This window comes from Prionailurus viverrinus, chromosome D3, assembly GCF_022837055.1.
Source record: "Prionailurus viverrinus isolate Anna chromosome D3, UM_Priviv_1.0, whole genome shotgun sequence".
NCBI lineage: Eukaryota > Metazoa > Chordata > Mammalia > Carnivora > Felidae > Prionailurus > Prionailurus viverrinus.
In genome coordinates, this window is record NC_062572.1 from 26,985,392 (window position 1) to 27,004,457 (window position 19,066).

Genomic DNA, 19,066 nt, shown 5'->3' on the forward strand with positions numbered 1-19,066 from the left:
TTGCCCTTTGTGCTTCTGTGGCTTTGCCTTAAAGACCGGGCTTCTTTTGCAGGGATGTGTCTTGGGGAATTAGTCATTAACCCTCACCAGCAGCACATGGATGCTTTTTACTGGGTCATCGACTGGGAAGGAATGATCTCCGTCTCCAGCCTGGTGGGGCTTCTCGAAAAGCACTTCTTCCCCAAGTGGCTTCAGGTACACCCTGCTTTGCTGTGTCTTCTGAGGGATGGGCTGGAGGCAGAGAGGCTTCACTCGGTTTTCTGCCGAGGTCTGACTAGGAGCTTGATCCTTGGACAACTGTCAGATAACAGAGCTGTGATATGTAACATAAATAAGCAGTAATAGTGACCACCATTTATTGGACGCTTGCCATGTGCCAGATGCAAAGCACTTGATGTGCGTCACCTCCACTCCTCACACAGAAACTGGGGGGTAGGGACTGGCGTTTTGTTTAGACGGGCGGATGCAGTTCAGGGAGTTTACGTTCAAAGCACTTAGCTGCCAAGCTGACTCCAAATTCCACGCTCTAAATGCCAGACTGTTCAGCCCCTAGAAACCCCTACAAGTGTCACCAGCTTGCAGGACCACAATCAGAACAAAAGTAAAAGGTCCCTTTGAAGTTCTGCCTTATGGATGCGTGGTTCCTGTTGTTTTTTTGGCAGGTGCTGTGCTCTTGGCTTAGTAACAGCCCAAATTATGAGGAGATCACCAAGTGGTACCTGGGTTGGAAGTCCATGTTCTCAGATCAAGTGCTGGCACACCCATCCGTCAAGGACAAATTCAACGAAGCGCTCGATATCATGAACAGGGCAGTGTCCTCCAACGTCGGTGAGTGGAGAGTCCGCTTGGGACATCCTGGCCCTGAGCGCCGTGCTTCTGATCACGTAAATGACACGGAATCAAGTCCCTGTGGGCGGCCCGCTCCAACGCAGACACTTGCCCAGCAGACCTGGTTACACAGTTAGCCAGCACACGCTGCCCAGCTCTCCCGGCACTGGGAGGGGCATCTGCCCCTGACCCGAGTCTGACTGTGGCTGGATTCACTGTAGGGGGCCTACCTCTGGGGCCACCTTCGTGATCACTGCCGTGTGGCTTTTCACGTTCGCCGGCATGCCTCTGTGAACAGCTGTGTGTGCTGTTCAGGCGTGATGGCCCCCCGACCAGGAGCCGGAGCACAGCCTGACACCTAGCAGTTGCTAAGCCCGCCTGGCCCATTTTCTTTCCTTGTGAAACAGTCCTAATGCGCACTTCCAGGGATCGAGTGAGCTACAGTGTGCGTGTCGCACTTTGCGGGCGGGGTCTCTGCTGTCTCCGCAGCAGGCAGGTGCTTGTCCACTTAATATCCGTCCCCAGCTCCCGACCAAGTCAGTCTGTCCTGTGTCAGTGTGCTCGAGTCTCCATGTGAAGGCCACCGGAGTACCCAGGCCAGCACTGCCTCCCAGATAAGCTCCTCAGGGCCGAGAGCTTGTTCAAGGTTACCCAGCCAGAGTGACAGCTAGGGTTGTAGTTTCTATTTCCTGAGCCTTTAATCCTTTGACTGAGTCTGTTCCATGAAAATTGAGTTCGTAGGTTATACGTTCTGTTTAATGAGGTGGGTGTACTTCTGTGCTCTCTACTTACCCAGGTCCTTCAAGGGGCCGTTCCCTTTTCCACCCTCTCTAGAAACTCTTCCTCAGCTACCCCGGGCCCAGGCCACCTCCCAGAGCTGTTCCCATCCACACCCCTCGGCACTGGGCATTTGTGGCCCCGTGCTGTCCTTCAGCAGCTGTTTTGGCTCCCCAGTTGCATTCTGAATCCTTCTGGGGCCGGGCCTGTATGGAGACCTTAAAAACAGAACTAGGCTAGGCCGTGTGCTGTCAAGGTTTCCGGCCCTGGGAGGATGAATCTCTTGTGGTATTTTATGTTCAGCATCTCTCTGGTTATTACACATCATTCCAGTTTTTTTGTGGCGGCGGACAGCTGCTTGAGCTTCCCGGAAGGTGCTTAGTGTCCATCTCAGTTCTCTGTGCCCCCAAGGCCCCACCGCCCTTCACGGAGTCACAGGCAGGTTTTGCCAAAGCAGTCTCCGTTTCCCTGTGGGTCACAACACCTGTCCTCACTCCCCGCCTCCCCTCCCCTGTCTCCCAGGTGCCTACATGCAGCCCGGGGCACGGGAGAACATCGCCTACCTCACCCACACGGAGCGGAGGAAGGACTTCCAGTACGAGGCCATGCAGGAGCGACGGGAGGCTGAGAACATGGCCCAGAGGGGCATCGGCGTGGCGGCCAGCTCCGTGCCCATGAACTTCAAGGACCTCATTGAGACCAAGGCCGAGGAGCACAACATCGTCTTCATGCCAGTCATCGGGAAGCGACACGAAGGGAAGCAGCTCTACACGTTTGGCCGCATTGTCATCTACATCGACCGCGGGGTGGTGTTCGTCCAGGGCGAGAAGACCTGGGTGCCCACCTCCCTGCAGAGCCTGATTGACATGGCCAAGTAGAGGGCAGCAGGCTGGACACGTGCACTGGAGACGGACGTGGTTATGAATAAACAGTGTTTGAAACTGGCCTTGAAAGAGTACTTACTCTCCATCCGGGAGTATTCCCTATCAGGTCAGGTTGCCAGCAAAGGACATAAGACACAACGCTCAGGAGGTGCATCTTTATGCTGAGCCCTTCCACAGCACGTCCTCGTCTAAGGGGGAGAACCGAATGGAATATTCCCAGTGCTCTGCAATCTGGCCCACTGCAAAAGGGGGCTGTCGGCACTCCCTCCGTGGAGCCTCCCCCGTCCTCTCCGCAGTTGCTTCTGCCTCGGCTGGCACCGTGTCATGGTGACTTCAGGTCAGCTGCCGAAGGACCTCTTGTCTTGTTCCTGATGATTTCAAGGTCCTCACAGTCCCCATAGTCTGGTTCTTCCCGAAATGCCCACGTGTCCATGGGGAGCTGTTCTAACTTCTGTACAGGGAACCAGTGGACGGAGGTGTCGTTGAATACATCCGCGTACTGTGGCGTCTCCGGCAGCCCAAGCTCCTCCAGTCCCTGCAAAACCTGAGCAGGAACATTCAGATGTAAAATGTACAAACCGGACGGTCACAGTAAACCCCACGCTCCTGTGTGTGATCTGTTAGTCACCCCATGTTACCTTAAAAAAAATAAAAGGACTAGGATATTTTAACTCAAGTGCTTTTGGTGATGAACTGGAAGGTCCAAGGGCAGTGAGTATGTAGGGCTCGATACTGAGAACGAAGGGCAGGTCATCGCTTTCTGCGACACAGAGCGACGGAGAAAGCTCAGCGGGCGCAGTACCTTCACCGTGCCCTCCGTGAGCCCCTCGTCAGCGTCCTCCCACACACGTCCAGGCAGAGTTCTTCACAGGAAGGGAGAAGCGGTCTGGTCCCACACCCTTTCCCATCCCCGCCCCTTTGTTTAGATACCTTTGAGACGTAGGGATAATTTTTCTGCAGAATCCTTGCCAGCAACCTAGAAATTAAAGAAAACAACGTCACGACTAGGAGGAATGAGAGCGTATTACAGAAAAGCAAGGCGGCTTAAAGGCAACAAATGTTTTAAAAAGGAGGGGGACTGTGGAACAGGTGCAGTAATCAGAGAAAGCGTGAGCCCCCCCCCCCCCCATTTCATCAAGGGAGACGTGGCGGTGGACACCCGGGTGTGTGTAGGTGTGAGCAGCTGTGGGAGAGGTCGGTTCCCCCCACTTTCGGAAACTTGTCCGTCATAAGGGAAGGGAGGGAATCTTGGCAAAAGACTCCTTAACTCGTGCCGCAGCCCGACTCGGGGTTCACGCCCCCCTCTGAGCCCGTCCGGGTTCCTACGGGAAAGTGTCTCTGGGCACGAGAGTCATGGCAACATCTCCCGCTTGTGGGTCCGTCAGGAACGGGCACGTCCCCGTTCCCCGCTCACCTTTCCTCAAGGCCCCTGAAGCTGTTCCCGATGACGACCATCTTGGAAAGGGCGTCTACCGACCAGTTGCTCCACAGGAGGTTGTTGTACAGGGCCGTCCCGCAGTGGGGCATGTAAAAGACGGTGGGCTCGCCCCACACGCTGCGTCTTCCCTCCTGGGGGCGCCACACACACAGTGTAAACCCCTCCGCTCTGAGCACGAGGGGAGGGGGAGGGGAGGACCGAGCTGAGCGTTCTCACCACAAAGTAAATAAAAGCGTACGAGTGTGAGTGGACACGCGTGTTAACGAACCTCGCTGGAGTCGCTTCACAACGGACACGTGTATCCGATTACCCCGGACGCCTTCAACCCGTATTCCAGGTTGTGTCAGCCTCGCTGGAAAGAACAGTGAGCTGCGGGGAAGGCAGGTGAACCTATCCCCTGGAAACAGATGCCCCCCTCTCTGGAACGCTTCTGTCCTAATGTAGCACGACTGAAACTTATACAGCGACATGGGGCTACAAGTCTGGAAATCACGATGTCCAGAAAGAACCTGTGTCGACTGAATAAATGTGTGTCCTGTGATCGCAGCTCTGGGTCCGCAGAGGGGCCTTTGGGTCCGTGACAGCAAGGGCAGGATGGAGGGCAACGGTTACTGTGCCCGTGGACTGTGCTTGGTGAACTCCAAGCCTCCTGTGTCCCTTTCTGCAGACCCCTATCACAGTCGGTCCTTTCCAGCTGTCCCCTGGGGGATACAACCGTCCCCTCTTTGAGAACCGTGGCTCCATAGCCAGACCCGCGGCAGGGACACAGGCCCTCCCCCTGCTGCCTGGGCCTGCCTCCCCTGGGCCTCTGCGCTCCGTCCTCTTCTCCCTTGTGTTCATGAACGGGCAGTGGCTCCCCAACAGCCGCTCTGCACAGGCGGCCTGTGCCCCTGCCTCGGTCCCTCCAGCAGACACCCGGTGGACCTCCGGTCCCGGCTCGGCTCTGACCCAGGACTCCCTCCAGCCAGCGCGGGGTGCCTTCCCCTCTCAGCTCCAGCAAGTGGTGGCTCCCCCTCACTGTTGTGCTCGCTGTTTACTGGTTACAGGCCACACGCCTTGATGGGACCACGGGCTCCCTGAAGACCGGGCCTGCATTTATCTTGGCCTCCCCCCAGATCTCGCCCAGCACGGGGCAGGCACTCAGAAAAGATGGGGTGAAGGGAGCAGCAGCGTTTCAGGGCCTCGCCAACACCGGCAAAGGATTCTCTTCTCTCAGCTGGGCCTAGCTTTTGAGTTTCGTAAAAAGCAAGGAGATGGCTGTTTTGGAACACAGGAATCAGAGGATTATTCTGTCTGCAATCCCCCAAACAAGGCAAAACTACTTGCAGAAGTCTGTGCCTGTACCCTGGCTTCTGCCCTCTGCCTAGGAAAGGACTGTCTTCCAGGGCTCAGAAATTTCACATGCCAACTATTTAGGGCATGCAGGGCACAGCATCTACCCGCCACCCAGCCAGACGCTATGGGTGTGATGGCTACAGATTCAGAGAGAGCTACTGTCCCCTTCCATACCCTCCCCTAGGACAGTAAATTCCAACCAGGAGGCCCTCATTGGAGGCACCAAGACTGTAGCCCTTCATTTTTTCATCCCACAGTAAATACCAATTTAGTAAATTACCCTAGTCCCTGGACACACAATTCTCACAATTGTGTGCCTGGGTGGCTCAGTCAGTTAAGCCTCGACTGTTGCTTTCGGCTCAGGTACGATCCCACAATTCGTGGGTTCGAGCCCTGCACTGGGCTCCATGCTGCTGGTGCAGAGCCTGCTTGGTTCTTGTTCGTTCTGTCTCTCTCTCCGCCCCTCCCCTTCTTACACTCCCTCAAAAGAAATAAAAGGAATTTTGCAAATATAACAGGTTTCAGTTCACGCCACTTGTACGATTTATTTTTCTGTGATGGGTACCACATAGGCCACAATGTGGGTACTGACGGGTCCCACGTTCCAGGCACTGGGAAGGCAAGTGTGTGGTGGGAAGGGATGACTGCTGTCTCGGAGCGAGGGTGTCCACATGGCACAGCCCAGGGTCCCGTCAGTTACACAGCCCCCCCCCCCCTTCCCCTCCCCCACTCACCTCGTTCTCACTGAGGACAATCACACCGAGGCTATTCAGAACTGCAATTTCTAGTTGGCTAAACACAGGGTCGTACACCCAGCAGTGCCTTCTGGGAATCTGCGGGAGGGAAGAATGAGTCCCGTCAACCCGAGGATCCGTGTGCAAGACCAGCGGAGGGGCGATAAAGAAGAATCCAAAACTTTACCTGGCACTTTTCCAGGAAGAGAAGCAAAAACGTTAGCTGGTTTCTAGCCATGACGCAGGTGGCAAAGTTCCCAAGACCGTAGCATACACACTTCAGACGGCAGGTTCCCGGCACCAGGGTCTCTCCTGGGAGGCAGCAGGGGGCCGCATCCGACTCATCTGGCGAGGAGTTGAGATGCAGGTTTCCAAAGACTTCCGAGAGAGTCCCCACTGGGGCCTTCAGTTGTTCCAGATGTTTCGTCAGACAGCCGTTGATGGTTTCTGAAAGAGCAGGCCCGGAACACAGTCAGAGGGCATGCTCTGGCCCCGTGAACCCAACCATCCACACGAGGCCACAGCCCCAGGGAGAAAAGGAGGCCAGTAAAGGCTTCAGCTCCTCAGAACGAAGGCTGCAGGCCTCACTCGCAAACATGCCTGGGGCATGCGGCCACGCCCGCCCACACAGACAGGCTGTCCTGGTCCCTGCATGCCCACGGCCTGCAACCCCACAGACGTCTCCAGCAAAAAATAGGTTTCATTTATGGGCACAGTTTCCACCTAAAGCTCTAATGGGAGCTCATTCTAATTTGGTGGGAGGTGCCTGGTAAGTGCGGGTTATGCTCTGAAGTACCTACTTTTTTGATGACAACAAAGAACCGAGGAGCAGAGCTCTCAACATCGTGTAAAAAGTTCAAAGAATAAAAAAGGTAGACTGGGGCTTTTGAGTCTAACAAGAAATAATCTGTTTACATCTTCTCCTACAGCAGCGGGTTCTCTGGTCTCTCCTTTCATTTCGCTGGCACTGAACTTACTTGAACAAACCTGCACCTGAAAAACAAAAGGCCCTATGTTTCCACAGCAAGACAGCAGTTTTCACTTCTTAGTGAAGAGATCTGTGAATGAGACCCCCGGCTGGGAAAGGGCACGGGTGAGGAACTGATTGGTAAAAGCAGTTCTGGAAAAACTTGACAACAGATATTAACTCAGTCACCGCCTTTTCACTGCATAATTCCTCTTCCAGGAATACATCCAAAGAGAATCACCCTACATTTGGTAAAAGCTTTATGCGTAAAGGTGCTCCCTGCACCGTTATGTAGAATGACTGAAAAATGAAGGAAAAAATAATTAAATGTCCCCCCATACAGACTGTGACTGCTGGTATGTTTGCCGCACATGTTAATATTCAGATGGCCACAGATTCTGTCGAGGAGGAGGTTACAACCCTGTGGGGAAAAACAAGCCTCCACTGCAAAGTCGGGGAAAAGAGCTCGCTAAGTATACATTTCAACAATGACAGTGACAGCTGGACGTATGGTCTCCCATGCACAGGCAAACACTGTTCCAAGCACTTAACTGAATAGCCTCATTTAATCCTCAAAATTACACCACAGGGTGTGTGCTTTGTTACCTCTCTTTCAAAGAAAAACTGAGGCTCAGAGTTAAGTGCCAAGGCACACGGTTATAAGTGGGAAGTCAGAATGAGAACCCAGCATGGACACCGCTCTGTGAAGAAAATATCATCCAGTGAGGACTGTGTTCCTTCCTTTGCCCACATTCAGGCTCTCCTCCCACACCTACCACCCCCAGCCTTCGCCAGGCGGTACCCACCTAGGGCCAGACTCCAGAAATCAGAGAGAAGCAGGTCCTCCCTGTTAAGAAAAAAAAGGCATGGTCATCTCCTAACCTTCTCCAGGCCGCCCCCACCAGTGGCCCTCCTCCTGACCATGAGCTGGATGCGGGGATTCACAGTGTGCATGTCCAGAGCCAGACCAGCACTGCCGGCACTCCGAGAGGGCAGAAGGGTGGCTGGAGGACGACCCGATTCCCAGGGACTGGTCTGGGTCAGTCCACCCCACCGCCTGGCACAGATGCAGAGCTCCATAAATAGTTGCTAGCTGCCCAGGTTTAAGCTCTCTGAGTTTCAGTTTCCTCACCCCTATGATGGGGAAAAGAATCATACCTATCAAGCAGGATTATGAAAGGGATCAAATGAGTCAACACACAGCACTGTGCCTTGCATGCAGCAGGTACTCAATAAACAGTCTTTGCCTTATCACAACTAATTCCAAGGTGGAAGTAAAAGGAGAGACAAAAACAGTGTCTAGGCTTTCTTTATTCAGGTCAACCAGCTTATGCAAAACCAGAGCAAAACACTGTCAACAGTGATTTAAAACAAACTGATGAATTTGTCCAATCAAAAGATATACAATGACTGAAAACACCAACCCATCCATGTGATGCCCACAAAAGACGCACTTTGGACATAAGGACAACACAGACCGAAAGTGAGGAGACAGAAAAGATGTTCTGTGCGAGTGGAAACCAGAAGAGAGCTGGGAGAGCTATACTTATATCAGACAAAATAGAATTTAACCTAGAGGCAGACCAACATTTTTGGGATGCCGCAAAAATGGTTCTAAGTGCTAAGTTTATAGCAATACAGGCCTACCTCAAGAAGCTAGAAAAGTCTGAAATAAATAACCAAATGTTACACCTCACAAACTAGAAAAAGAACAAAGCCCAAAGTTAGTAGAAAGGAAATAACAAAGACCAGAACAAAAATAAATGAAATAGATTCCAAAAAAAGATAGGAAAAAAGATCAACAAAAGAGCAGATTTTTTGAACGAGTAACAAAATTGACAAACCTTTACCTAGACACACCAAGAACAAAAGAGAGAGAGAGGGGACTCAAAATCAGAAATGATAGAGGAGATATTACAACCACAAAAAACCAAAAGATCAAAGGGACTACTGTGAAAATACACAGCAACAATTTGGACAACCCAAAAGAATAGGCAATTTCAAACTTCCAAAAAGACAAAAGGCCAGAACTAGACGGCTTTAATGGTGAATTCTACCGTTGAGAGAATGAATACTGATCCTTCCCAAGCTTCCCCCTAACCAAAATAAAAAACAAAAACAAAAAACCCCAAAAAACAGAAGAGGGAATGCTTCCAAACTCATTTCTGGAGCCAGCATTACCCTGATGCCAAAACCAGACAAGGACACTACAAAAAAATTACAGGCCACTGTCTTTGATAAATTTGGATGCAAAAATGCTCAACAAAATACTAGCAAACCAAATTCACCCACATGCTAAAAGAATCATACACTATGATCAAGCGGGATTTACTCCATGGATGCAGGGATAGTTCACACATGCAAATTAATGAACATGATACATCACATTAACAAAATGAAGAATAAAAATCATATGATCATGTTGAGAAATGCAGGGAAAGAATCTGACAAAATTTAATATCCATTTATGATGGATATTTCCCAACAAAGTGGGTATAGAGGGAACATACCTCAACATAATAAAGGCCACATGTGACAAGCCCAACGTAACATCACATTCAATGGCGAGAAGTTTCAGCTGTTATTATTTTTTCTAATATCAGGAATAAGATAAAGATACCCACTTTTGCTACTTCTATTCAATATAGAATTAGAATCCCAGCCAGAGCAATTACCAAGAAAAACAAATAAAAGGCATCGAAATAAGAAAGGAAAGAAGTAAAACTCGCTATTTGCAGATGACATGTGGAAAACCTTAAAGACTCCCCCCCAAAACCTGTTCAAACTAATAAATGAATTCAGTAAAGTTGCAGGATACAATATCAATACACAAAAGTCTGTTCCACTTCTATACACTAATAATTAGCTATCAGAAAAAGAAATTTAGAAGGTGATCCCATTTGAAATTGCATCAAAAAGAATAAAACACCGAGGAATAAACTTAACCAAGGAGGTGAAAGCCTATATACTGAAAACTATAAGACATTAAGGAAAGAAATCAAAAACACAGGTAAATGGAAAGATGTTCTGTGCTCATGCATTGGAAGAACAGTGTTAAAATGTCTATACTACCCAAAGCCACCTACAGACACAACGCAATTCCTATCAAAATTCTAATCGCAGTTTTCACAGAAATAGAAAAAAGGATCCCCAAATTGGTATGGAGTCATGAAAGACTGAATAGCCAGAGCCATCTTGAGAAAGGAAAACAAAGCTAAAGGCATCACACTTCCTGATTTCAGATTTCTACTACAAAGTTACAGTAATCAAAACAATATAGTATTGGCATTAAGACAGACACACAGATCAATGGAACAGAAGAGAAAGCCCAGAAATAAACCCAAATATATAGGGTCAAACACTTTATGACAAAGGAGCCAAGAATATACATGAGGGAGAGAACAGCCCCTTTAATAAATGGTGTTGGGAAAACTGGACAGCCACATGCAAAGAATGAAACCACTATTTTACAACGTACACAAAAATTAACCCAAAATGGATTAAAGACTTGAATGTAAGACCAGGAACCATAAAATTCCTCATAGAAAACAGAGGGGAAAAGCTGCTTGACATAGGTCTTGGTAGTGATTTTCAAAATTTGATTACCAAAAGTAAAAACAAAAGCAAAAATAAACATGTGGGACTACATCAAACCAGAAAGCTTCTGCACAGCAAAGAAAACCATCAACAAAATAAAAAGGCAACCCACTGTATGGGAAAACGTTTGCAAATCATGTATCTGATAAGGGATTAATACCCAAAATATGAAGAACTCCTACGACTCAGTAACAAGAAAACCCAAGCAATCTAATTAAGAAATGGGCAGATCCAAATAGACATTTTTCCACAGAAGACATATAGATGGTCAATGAGTACGTGAAAAGATGCTCAACATCATGAATCACAAGGGAAGTGCAAACCGAAACCACAATGAGATACCACACCACATCTGTTAGGATGGCTATTTTCAAAAAAACAAGAAAGAACAAGTGTTGGCAAAGATGGAGAGAAAAGGAAAACCCTTATTCGCTGTTGGTGGGAATGTAAATTGGTGCAGCCAACCATGGAAAAGTGTAAGGAAGTTCCTCATAAAAATTAAAAATAGGGGCACCTGCGTGGCTCAGTTTAGCGTCCAACTTTGGCTCTGGTCATGATCTCCCAGTTCACGAGTTCGAGCCCCACATCGGGCTCTGCGCTGATGGCTCAGAGCCTGGAGCCTGCTTCAGATTCTGTGTCTCCCTCTCTCTCTGCCCCTCCCCTGCTCACGCTCTATCTGTCTCTCTCTCTCAAAAACAGATAAACATTAAAAAATAAAATAAAGATAGAACTACCATATGATCCAGCAATTCCCCTTCTATTTATCTGAAGAAAATGAAAACACTAACTGGAAAAGGTACATGCACCCCTATGTTCACTGAAGCCTTATTTATGAATGAAAATATAGACACAACCTAAGTGTCCATCAATGGATGAATGGACAAAGAAACTATGGTGTATATACACAATGGAATACTACTCAGCCATAATAAAGAAGGAAATCTTTCCATCTGCAATATGGATGGACCTTGAGGTCATTGTGCTTAGTAAAACAGACCAAACAGAAAAAGAGAAATATTCTAAATAACTTACATGTGGAATCTTAAAAAACAAAAACAAAACACCGAAACAAAACAAAAAACAGAACCAAAAAACCGAGCTCACAGATACAGAGGACGGATGAGTGGTTGCCAGAGGTAGGGGGTTGGAGGTGGGAGAAATGCCTAAAGGGGTCAAAAGGAAAACAAGTCCAATTATGGCATCTTCTTCCTTTTTTTTTTTTTTCTTTTTTAATTAAGTAAACTCTACCCTGCAACCTGGGGCTCGAACTCAGGACCCGAGATCAGGAGCTGCATGCTCCACTGACTGGACCCGCTGGGTGCCCCCAATTATAGCATCTTTTGATGCTCAGTTTTTTGTGAAAGGTTCAAATAATTTAATCTAAGGGGGCACCTGGGTGGCTCAGTTGGTTGAGCATCTGGTTCGCTTTCCGCTCAGGTCATGATCTCATGGTTCATGGGACTGAGCCCCCCGTGTTGGGCTCTGTGCTGAACGTGGAGCCTGCTCGGGATTCTCTCTCCCCCTCTCTCTCTGCCCTCCCCCCCACTTGTGCATGTTTGCTCTCTCTCTCTCTCTCTCTCTCAAAAGAAATAAACGTTAGAAAAATTAAAAAAAAAATCTTCTCCTGAACATCTGGTTGTTGCATAATCATCATGAGCATTGTCACTTTTCGTATCTGGACAGCATCTCACAGTTCACAAAGCTCTTTTATACACACTCTCTTATTTGAGCCTGGGAGAAGAATTTGTTGTTTCTATTTTACAGAGAAAAAAACAGACTGAGAGAAGGGGTGTGCTTTGTTCCAAGTTGCACAGCTAACAAATCATCTTCTGATTCTCAGCCCAATGAAGGAGGGAAAAGAAAAATCCAAACATTGTAATTCGAGCCAAAGAAGAACATTATGTGATAAAGGAATCGATCTAACAAGAGGATGCAACATTTGTAAATATTTACGCACCCAATTTTAGGAGTAACTAGATATGTATAGCAAATATGAGCAGACCTAAAAGGAGAAATCGACAGCAGTACAAGAATAGTAGGGGATTTTAACACCTCACTTACATCATTGGATAGACCATCCAGACAGAAGATCAGTAAGGAAACATCAGCCTCAGACAACAAGTTAGACCAGATGGACTTAACAGGTATATTTAGAGCTCTCCATCCAAAAGCAGTACGTGGAACACATTCCTCTCAAGTGCACATGGAACATTCTCCAAGACAGATCACGTGCCAGGCCACAAGACAAGCCTTAATAAACTTGAGACTGGAACTTTCTAAAATGATCACTGAAATCATATCCAGCATCTTTTCTGACCCCAGTGGTATGGAACTAGAAATCAATTCTAAGAAGAAAACTGGAAATTCACAAACACGGAGCTTGCTGAGCAACCAATGGGTCAATGAGCAGATCAAAAGAGAAACCAAAAAATACCTCACAACAAATGAAAGTGGAATAAAACATAGCAAAATCTATAGAATGCAGCAAAAGTGGTTCTCAGAATGGCACACCTGGCTAGCTCACAGCGGAGCGCGTGACTCTTGATCTCATGTCGTAGTGAGTTTGAGCCCCACACTGGGTGTAGAGCTTACTTAAAAAAAAAAAAGTAGTTCTAAGAAGGAAGTTTATAGTGAAACAGGCCGATCTCAAGAAACAAGTAAAGTCCTGATAAGCAACCTACCTTTACACCTCAAGGAACTAGAAAAAGAACAAAGGAAGCCTAAAGTTAGCAGAAGGGAGGAAATAAGATTGGAATGGAAGTAAGTGAAAATACAGACTAAAAAGACAATAGAAAGATCAACAAAAGAGCTGACAAACTTGTAGCTAGACTCACTAAGGTTAACAAAAAAAAAAAAAAAAAAACAAAAAACAACGGAGGCCTTAAACAAATATAATCAGAAAAGAAACAGATATTACTGCCAATACTATATACACAGGATCATAAGAAACTACTATGATCAGTTTCACCCCAAATAGTTGGGCAATCAAGAAGGGTAAATTCCCAGAAACATACAACCTTCCAAGACTGAATCACAAGGACAGAAATTCTGAACAGACCAATCACCAGTATGCAGACTAAATGAGTAATCAAAAACCTCCCAACAAACAAAAGTCCAGGACCAGATGGCTTCACTGGTGAATTCTACCAAATCTTCCAAGAAGAATGAATACCAATCCTTCTCAAACTTTTCCAGGAAAAACAAGAGGAAGGAATGCTTCCCAACTCATTTTATGAGGCCAGCACTGCCCTTGTCCAAACCAGCCAAGATGCCATAAGAAGAGAGGCCCACAGGCCAACATCTGTCATGAACATAGATGGAAAAGTCCTCAACAAAATATCAGCAAACTTAACCCAATACAGTAAGAGGACCATATGCTATGATCAAGTGGGATTTATTCCAGGGATGAATCAAAATAATATACCACATTAACAAAATTAAGGATAAAAAGCATATGACTTCTCAACAGACACAGAAAAAATATGTGACAAAATTCAACATCCATTTTGATAAAAGCTCTCAACAAAGCAGGTACGGAGAGAACGTAACTCAACATAAGAAAAGCCATATATGACAAGCCACATCATACTCGATGGTGAACGCTGAAGGCTGAAAGCTTTTCCTCTATGACCAGCAACAAGGCAAGGATACCTACTCTTGCCACTTTTATTCAACATACAATTGGCCCTTGAACAACGCAGGGGTTAGGGGTGCCAAACCCCTGTGCAGTTGAAAATCTGAGTATAACTTCTGACTCCCCCAAGATGTAACTACTAATAGCCTACTGTTGCCTGGAAGCCTTACCGATAACATAAAAAAGTCAATGAACACTACTTTGTATGTTAGATGTATTAAATTTTTTTTTTCAACGTTTATTTATTTTTGGGACAGAGAGAGACAGAGCATGAACGGCGGAGGGGCAGAGAGAGAGGGAGACACAGAATCGGAAACAGGCTCCAGGCTCTGAGCCATCAGCCCAGAGCCTGACGCGGGGCTCGAACTCACGGACCGCGAGATCGTGGCTCGAACTCATGGACCGCGAGATCGTGACCTGGCTGAAGTCGGACGCTTAACCGACTGCGCCACCCAGGCGCCCCTGTTAGATGTATTAAATACTGAATTCATACAACAAAGTAAGCTAGAAAAAAAATGTTATTAGGAAAATCCTAAAGGAAAATACATTTACAGCATTGTCTGTATTTATTGAAAAAAAAATTCACGTATTAAGTGGACCACACAGTTCAAACCCATGTTGGCCAAGGGTCAACTGTGGTATTGGAAGTCCTTGCCAGAGCAATTACACAAGAAAAATAAATAAATAAAAGGCATCCAGATTGGAAAGGAAGAAAACGGCCACTATTTTCAGATGACATGGTATTTTATAAAGAAAACCCTAAAGACAACACCAAAAACTACTAGAATAAAAAATTCAGTATAAGTTGCAGGATAAAAAATACACAAAAATCTGTTGCATTTTGATACACTAATAATGAACTATCAGAAAAATAAATTTAAAAAACAATCACATTTTGGGGTGCCTGGGTGGCTCAGTTAGGCATCCAACTCGACTTTGGCTCCGGTCATGATTCACAGTTCGTGGAACTGAGCCCTGTGTTGGGCTCTGCGCTGACGGCGTGGGAGCTGTGCTTGGGACTCTCTTCCTCTCTCTCTGTCCCTCCCCCGCTTGTGCGTGTGTGTGCGCTCACACACACACACACACACACACACACACACACACACTCTCAAAATAAATAAACTTAAAAAACAAAACAACAATCACATTTACAATTGCATAAAAAAAATACTTGGAGATAAATTTAACCAAGGAGGTGAAAGACCTGTATACAGAAAACTATAAGCCGTTAAGGAAAAAAAAAATTGAAGACAACACAAATAAATGGAAAGACATTCGTGCTCAGGGGTTAGAAGAACAGTGTTAAAATGTCTACACTACCCAAACCATCTACACATTCAATACAATTCCTATCAAAATTCCTATCACATTTTTCACGTAAGACAATCTTTAAAATTTGGAGTCACAAAAGGCTCTGAACAGCAAAGCAATGTTGATAAAGAACAAAGCTGGAGGCATCATGCTCCCTGGTTTCAAACTCTATTACAAAGCCATAATGATTATTGGCATCCTGGCATAAAAACAAACACACAGATCAACCGAACAGAAGAGAGAGCCCAGAAATAAACCCACACATATATGGTCCAGTACCTTATGACAAAGGAGCCAAGAATATCCTAGGGGGAAAGGACAATTTCTTTAATAAATGGTGTTGGGAAAACTGGACAGCCACATGCAAAAGAATGAAAGTGCGCCACTATCTTATAACATACACAAAAATGAACTCAAAATGGATTAAAGACGTGAATGGAAGACCTGGAACCATAAAACTCTTAGCAGAAAACATAAGCGGCAAGCTGCTTGACCTAGGTGCTGGCTTTGGATCTGACTCCAAAAGCAAGGCAACAAAAGCAACAATAAAATAAGCAAAACTACACTGAACTAAACAGCCTCTGCCCAGCAAAGAAAACCACCACCACCAACAAAAAAAACAGGCAACCTACTGCATGGGAGCAAAGATTTGCACATCACATACCTGATAAAAGGTTAATACCTAAGATATATAAAGAACACATACAACTGAATAACAAAACAACCAAACAATGTGATTAAAAAATGGAAAGATTATCCAAATAGATATTTATCCGGAGAAGACATACCGAGAGCCAACAGGTACGTGAAAAGATGCTCAACATCAGTAACCATCAGGAAAGTACAAATCAAAACAGTGAGATCTCACCTCACACCAGTTTAGAAGGGCTCGTATCAAAAAGACGAGAAATAACAAACTTTGGCAAGAGTGTGGAGAAAATGGAACCCTGACGCACTGTTGGTAGGAACATAAGTTGGCAGAGCCACTATGAGAAACAGTATGGAGTTATTCAAAAAATTAAAAATAGAACTACTCTACGACCCAGCAGTTTCTCTTCTGGCTATTTATCAACAAAACAAAACAAAACCAAAAACACCTATTTGAAAAGATATGTGAACCCCCATATTCATTGCAGCATTATTTACAATAGCTAAGTATGAAAACAGCCTATGTGTCCAGGGAGGGATGATTCGAGAAAAAAGATGTGGTGTATCTATATAAAATGAAATACTATTCACCCATAATAATGAAATCTTTCCATTTGCAAAAACAGGGATGGACCCTGAGGGCCTTATGTTTAGCGAAATAAGACAAATACTAGATGACATCACTTAAAATTTTTTTTTTTTTTTTTTTTTTTAGCATTTATTTATTTTTGAGAGACAGAGAGAGAAGGAGACACAGGATCTGAAGCAGGCTCCAGGCTCGGAGCTGGCAGCACAGAGCCCAATGCGGGACTCGAATGCACAAACTGCAAGATCATGATCTGAGCCAAAGTCGGACGCTCAACCAAATGAGCCACCCAGGCGCCCCTATATGACATCACTTTTATATGGAATCTAAAAAACAAAAATACTGAGCTCCTAGATAGAGAACAGATTGGTGGCTGTGGAGGGGAGGATGGGTGTGAAATGGATAAAGGGGGTCAAAAGGTACAAACTTATAGGTATAAAATAAATAAGTTATGGGAATGTAATATACAGCATGGCGCCTATAGGTAATAACACTTGCAAGCTGCTAAGAGAGTAGATCTTAAAAGTTCTCATAAGAAAAAAAAAATTTTGGGGGGGGGGCGCCTGGGTGGCTCAGGCGGTTAAGTGTCCGACTTCGGCTCAGGTCATGATCTCGCGGTTCGTGAGTTTGAGCCCCGCTTCAGGCTCTGTGCCGACAGCTCAGAGCCTGGAGCCTGCTTTGGATTCTGTATCTCACTCTCTCTCTGCCTCTCCCCTACTTGCGCTCTGTCTCTCTCTGTCTCAAAAATAAATACTAAAAAAAAAGGAAAAAAGAAAAAAAATTTTAAACAAAATTGGATTTGAACAGACAAGCCACACACCAGCGTTTACCACACAGAATTGAAAACATCTGCCCGAGGCTGCCCTCATGTTCATCACAGAGGGTACAGGAGAGCTCTAATGTACTGGGAGTGCTTTGGAAACTGGTGAGCTGGCGCACAGAACAGCATGTAAAGTGCTGGGCTCCTCTCTACTCAGAGCAGTGGGGTGTGCACCACATTTATGGGTACAAGAAGAAGCAGGGAGCTCCCAGGAAGGGAGGGGGGGATACTGGAGAAGTTGAGGAAGAATAACAATGCAAGGTGTAGGGAAAGTGCCTTAAGGGTTTTCCAAATCCCTGGGCACACTCCTTCTCAGAGACGTCTTCCAAGATCCTAGAAAAAGTCGCTGCTGTTTGTTTACTCAGGCTCAATCAACTGGTCAGCCAACTCCTTTCTATTCAGTGGTAACCTCAGAGTCATCAACTGTCTCTTGACCTTAATTCTGGGGGAGAGGAGCATATAAAATTAGTCTAATTTCCCCCAGTTGTTGATCTGAAGCACTAACAAAAGCTGTTATTTACTGGGCCCTTAAAGGAGTGCAAATAAATAATGGCAACAAAAATAAGTAGCAAAAATAGGTAACATTTATCAAAGTGCTTCCTCTGTTAGGTACTGTTCTAAACTGCAAGGTGCAGAGCAAAGCATGGAGGGATGCGGGTCTGGGCTAAGCCCAAATAATGGAGAACTTTGAAGCACAGGTGTTGGAGCTGCAAAGCTATGGGTTTGAAATCTGGTTCCATACATTACCCGTGTCTCTAAGACTCTGAGCCCTGACAGGATCCTAGCTGTCTGAGATGTTCAAATTGATAAAGATGTACTAAGTAGAATGCATAAGCCAGTGGCAGGCACACAGCAGCTCCTCAATTAACTAATGATGATCACCATGAAGATGTCAATCACGTTGGTGTTGCTTCCCCAGCGTCAGCAATAACAATAACCAACACTCGTATGATATTAATACCAAACACTGTTTCTGCACTTACCCCGCTCCAGGCACCGTGGTTTACACTTACATACATTTACTAACTCACTGAATCCTCAAAACAAGCCTATACGGGTACTATTTTCAGGGCCATCTCTCAGATGAGAAAACTGAGGCACAGAGATTATGGAACTTGCCGAAGGTCGCGCAGCTGGAAGTGCAACAAGAGGAATGACGACCTTTACTCCGATTCAGTCTGTAATAAGCTCCCCACCTCCGTAAAATCCTCACAATAACCCTAAGGGTTTGCAGATATGCCCACTTTACAGGTGGCGAGACGGAGGCTCGGAGCGGTCCTCCCAAGGATGAAGACTCGGTCCCAGGGCCAACTCCGCACTCACCGGGCCTCCCGGATGCGACGAAGCACGACTCGGCCGTCCGTCTCTGGTTCGGCCTCCAGGCCCCCCGCCGCCGCCTCCCTCCCTCGCGGACGCCGCGCCGCCGAGCGCCTTTTCCTGCGCGGGGCCGCAGCCTGCCAGGGCTCCAACGCCGCCGCCGCCATGGCCCTCTGACGTCAGCGGCGCG

At 46.5% G+C, this 19,066-nt stretch overlaps 2 protein-coding genes across 3 annotated transcripts in view; one reads left to right on the plus strand and one right to left on the minus strand.

Moving 5' to 3' along the window:
* TFIP11 (tuftelin interacting protein 11) overlaps positions 1 to 3,160 on the plus strand; it is a 16,141-nt gene extending 12,981 nt beyond the window's left edge. For both annotated transcript variants that reach the window (XM_047828682.1, XM_047828683.1), the window contains exons 11-13: positions 53 to 195; positions 663 to 828; positions 2,128 to 3,160. In XM_047828682.1, the coding sequence (XP_047684638.1) occupies positions 53 to 195; positions 663 to 828; positions 2,128 to 2,483 (665 nt within the window). In that variant the 3' untranslated portion in view covers positions 2,484 to 3,160. The remainder of the gene's footprint in view (positions 1 to 52; positions 196 to 662; positions 829 to 2,127) is intronic.
* On the minus strand, positions 2,631 to 19,064 carry SRRD (SRR1 domain containing). Its single transcript, XM_047828687.1, has 7 exons — positions 18,883 to 19,064; positions 7,770 to 7,810; positions 6,184 to 6,443; positions 5,997 to 6,095; positions 3,904 to 4,058; positions 3,420 to 3,465; positions 2,631 to 3,033 (listed from the first exon to the last, which is right to left on the minus strand). The coding sequence occupies exons 1-7, from the start codon at positions 19,041 to 19,043 to the stop codon at positions 2,812 to 2,814; spliced, it is 984 nt and encodes a 327-aa protein (XP_047684643.1). The 5' UTR covers positions 19,044 to 19,064; the 3' UTR covers positions 2,631 to 2,811.
* Positions 19,065 to 19,066: the final 2 nt, after the last annotated feature.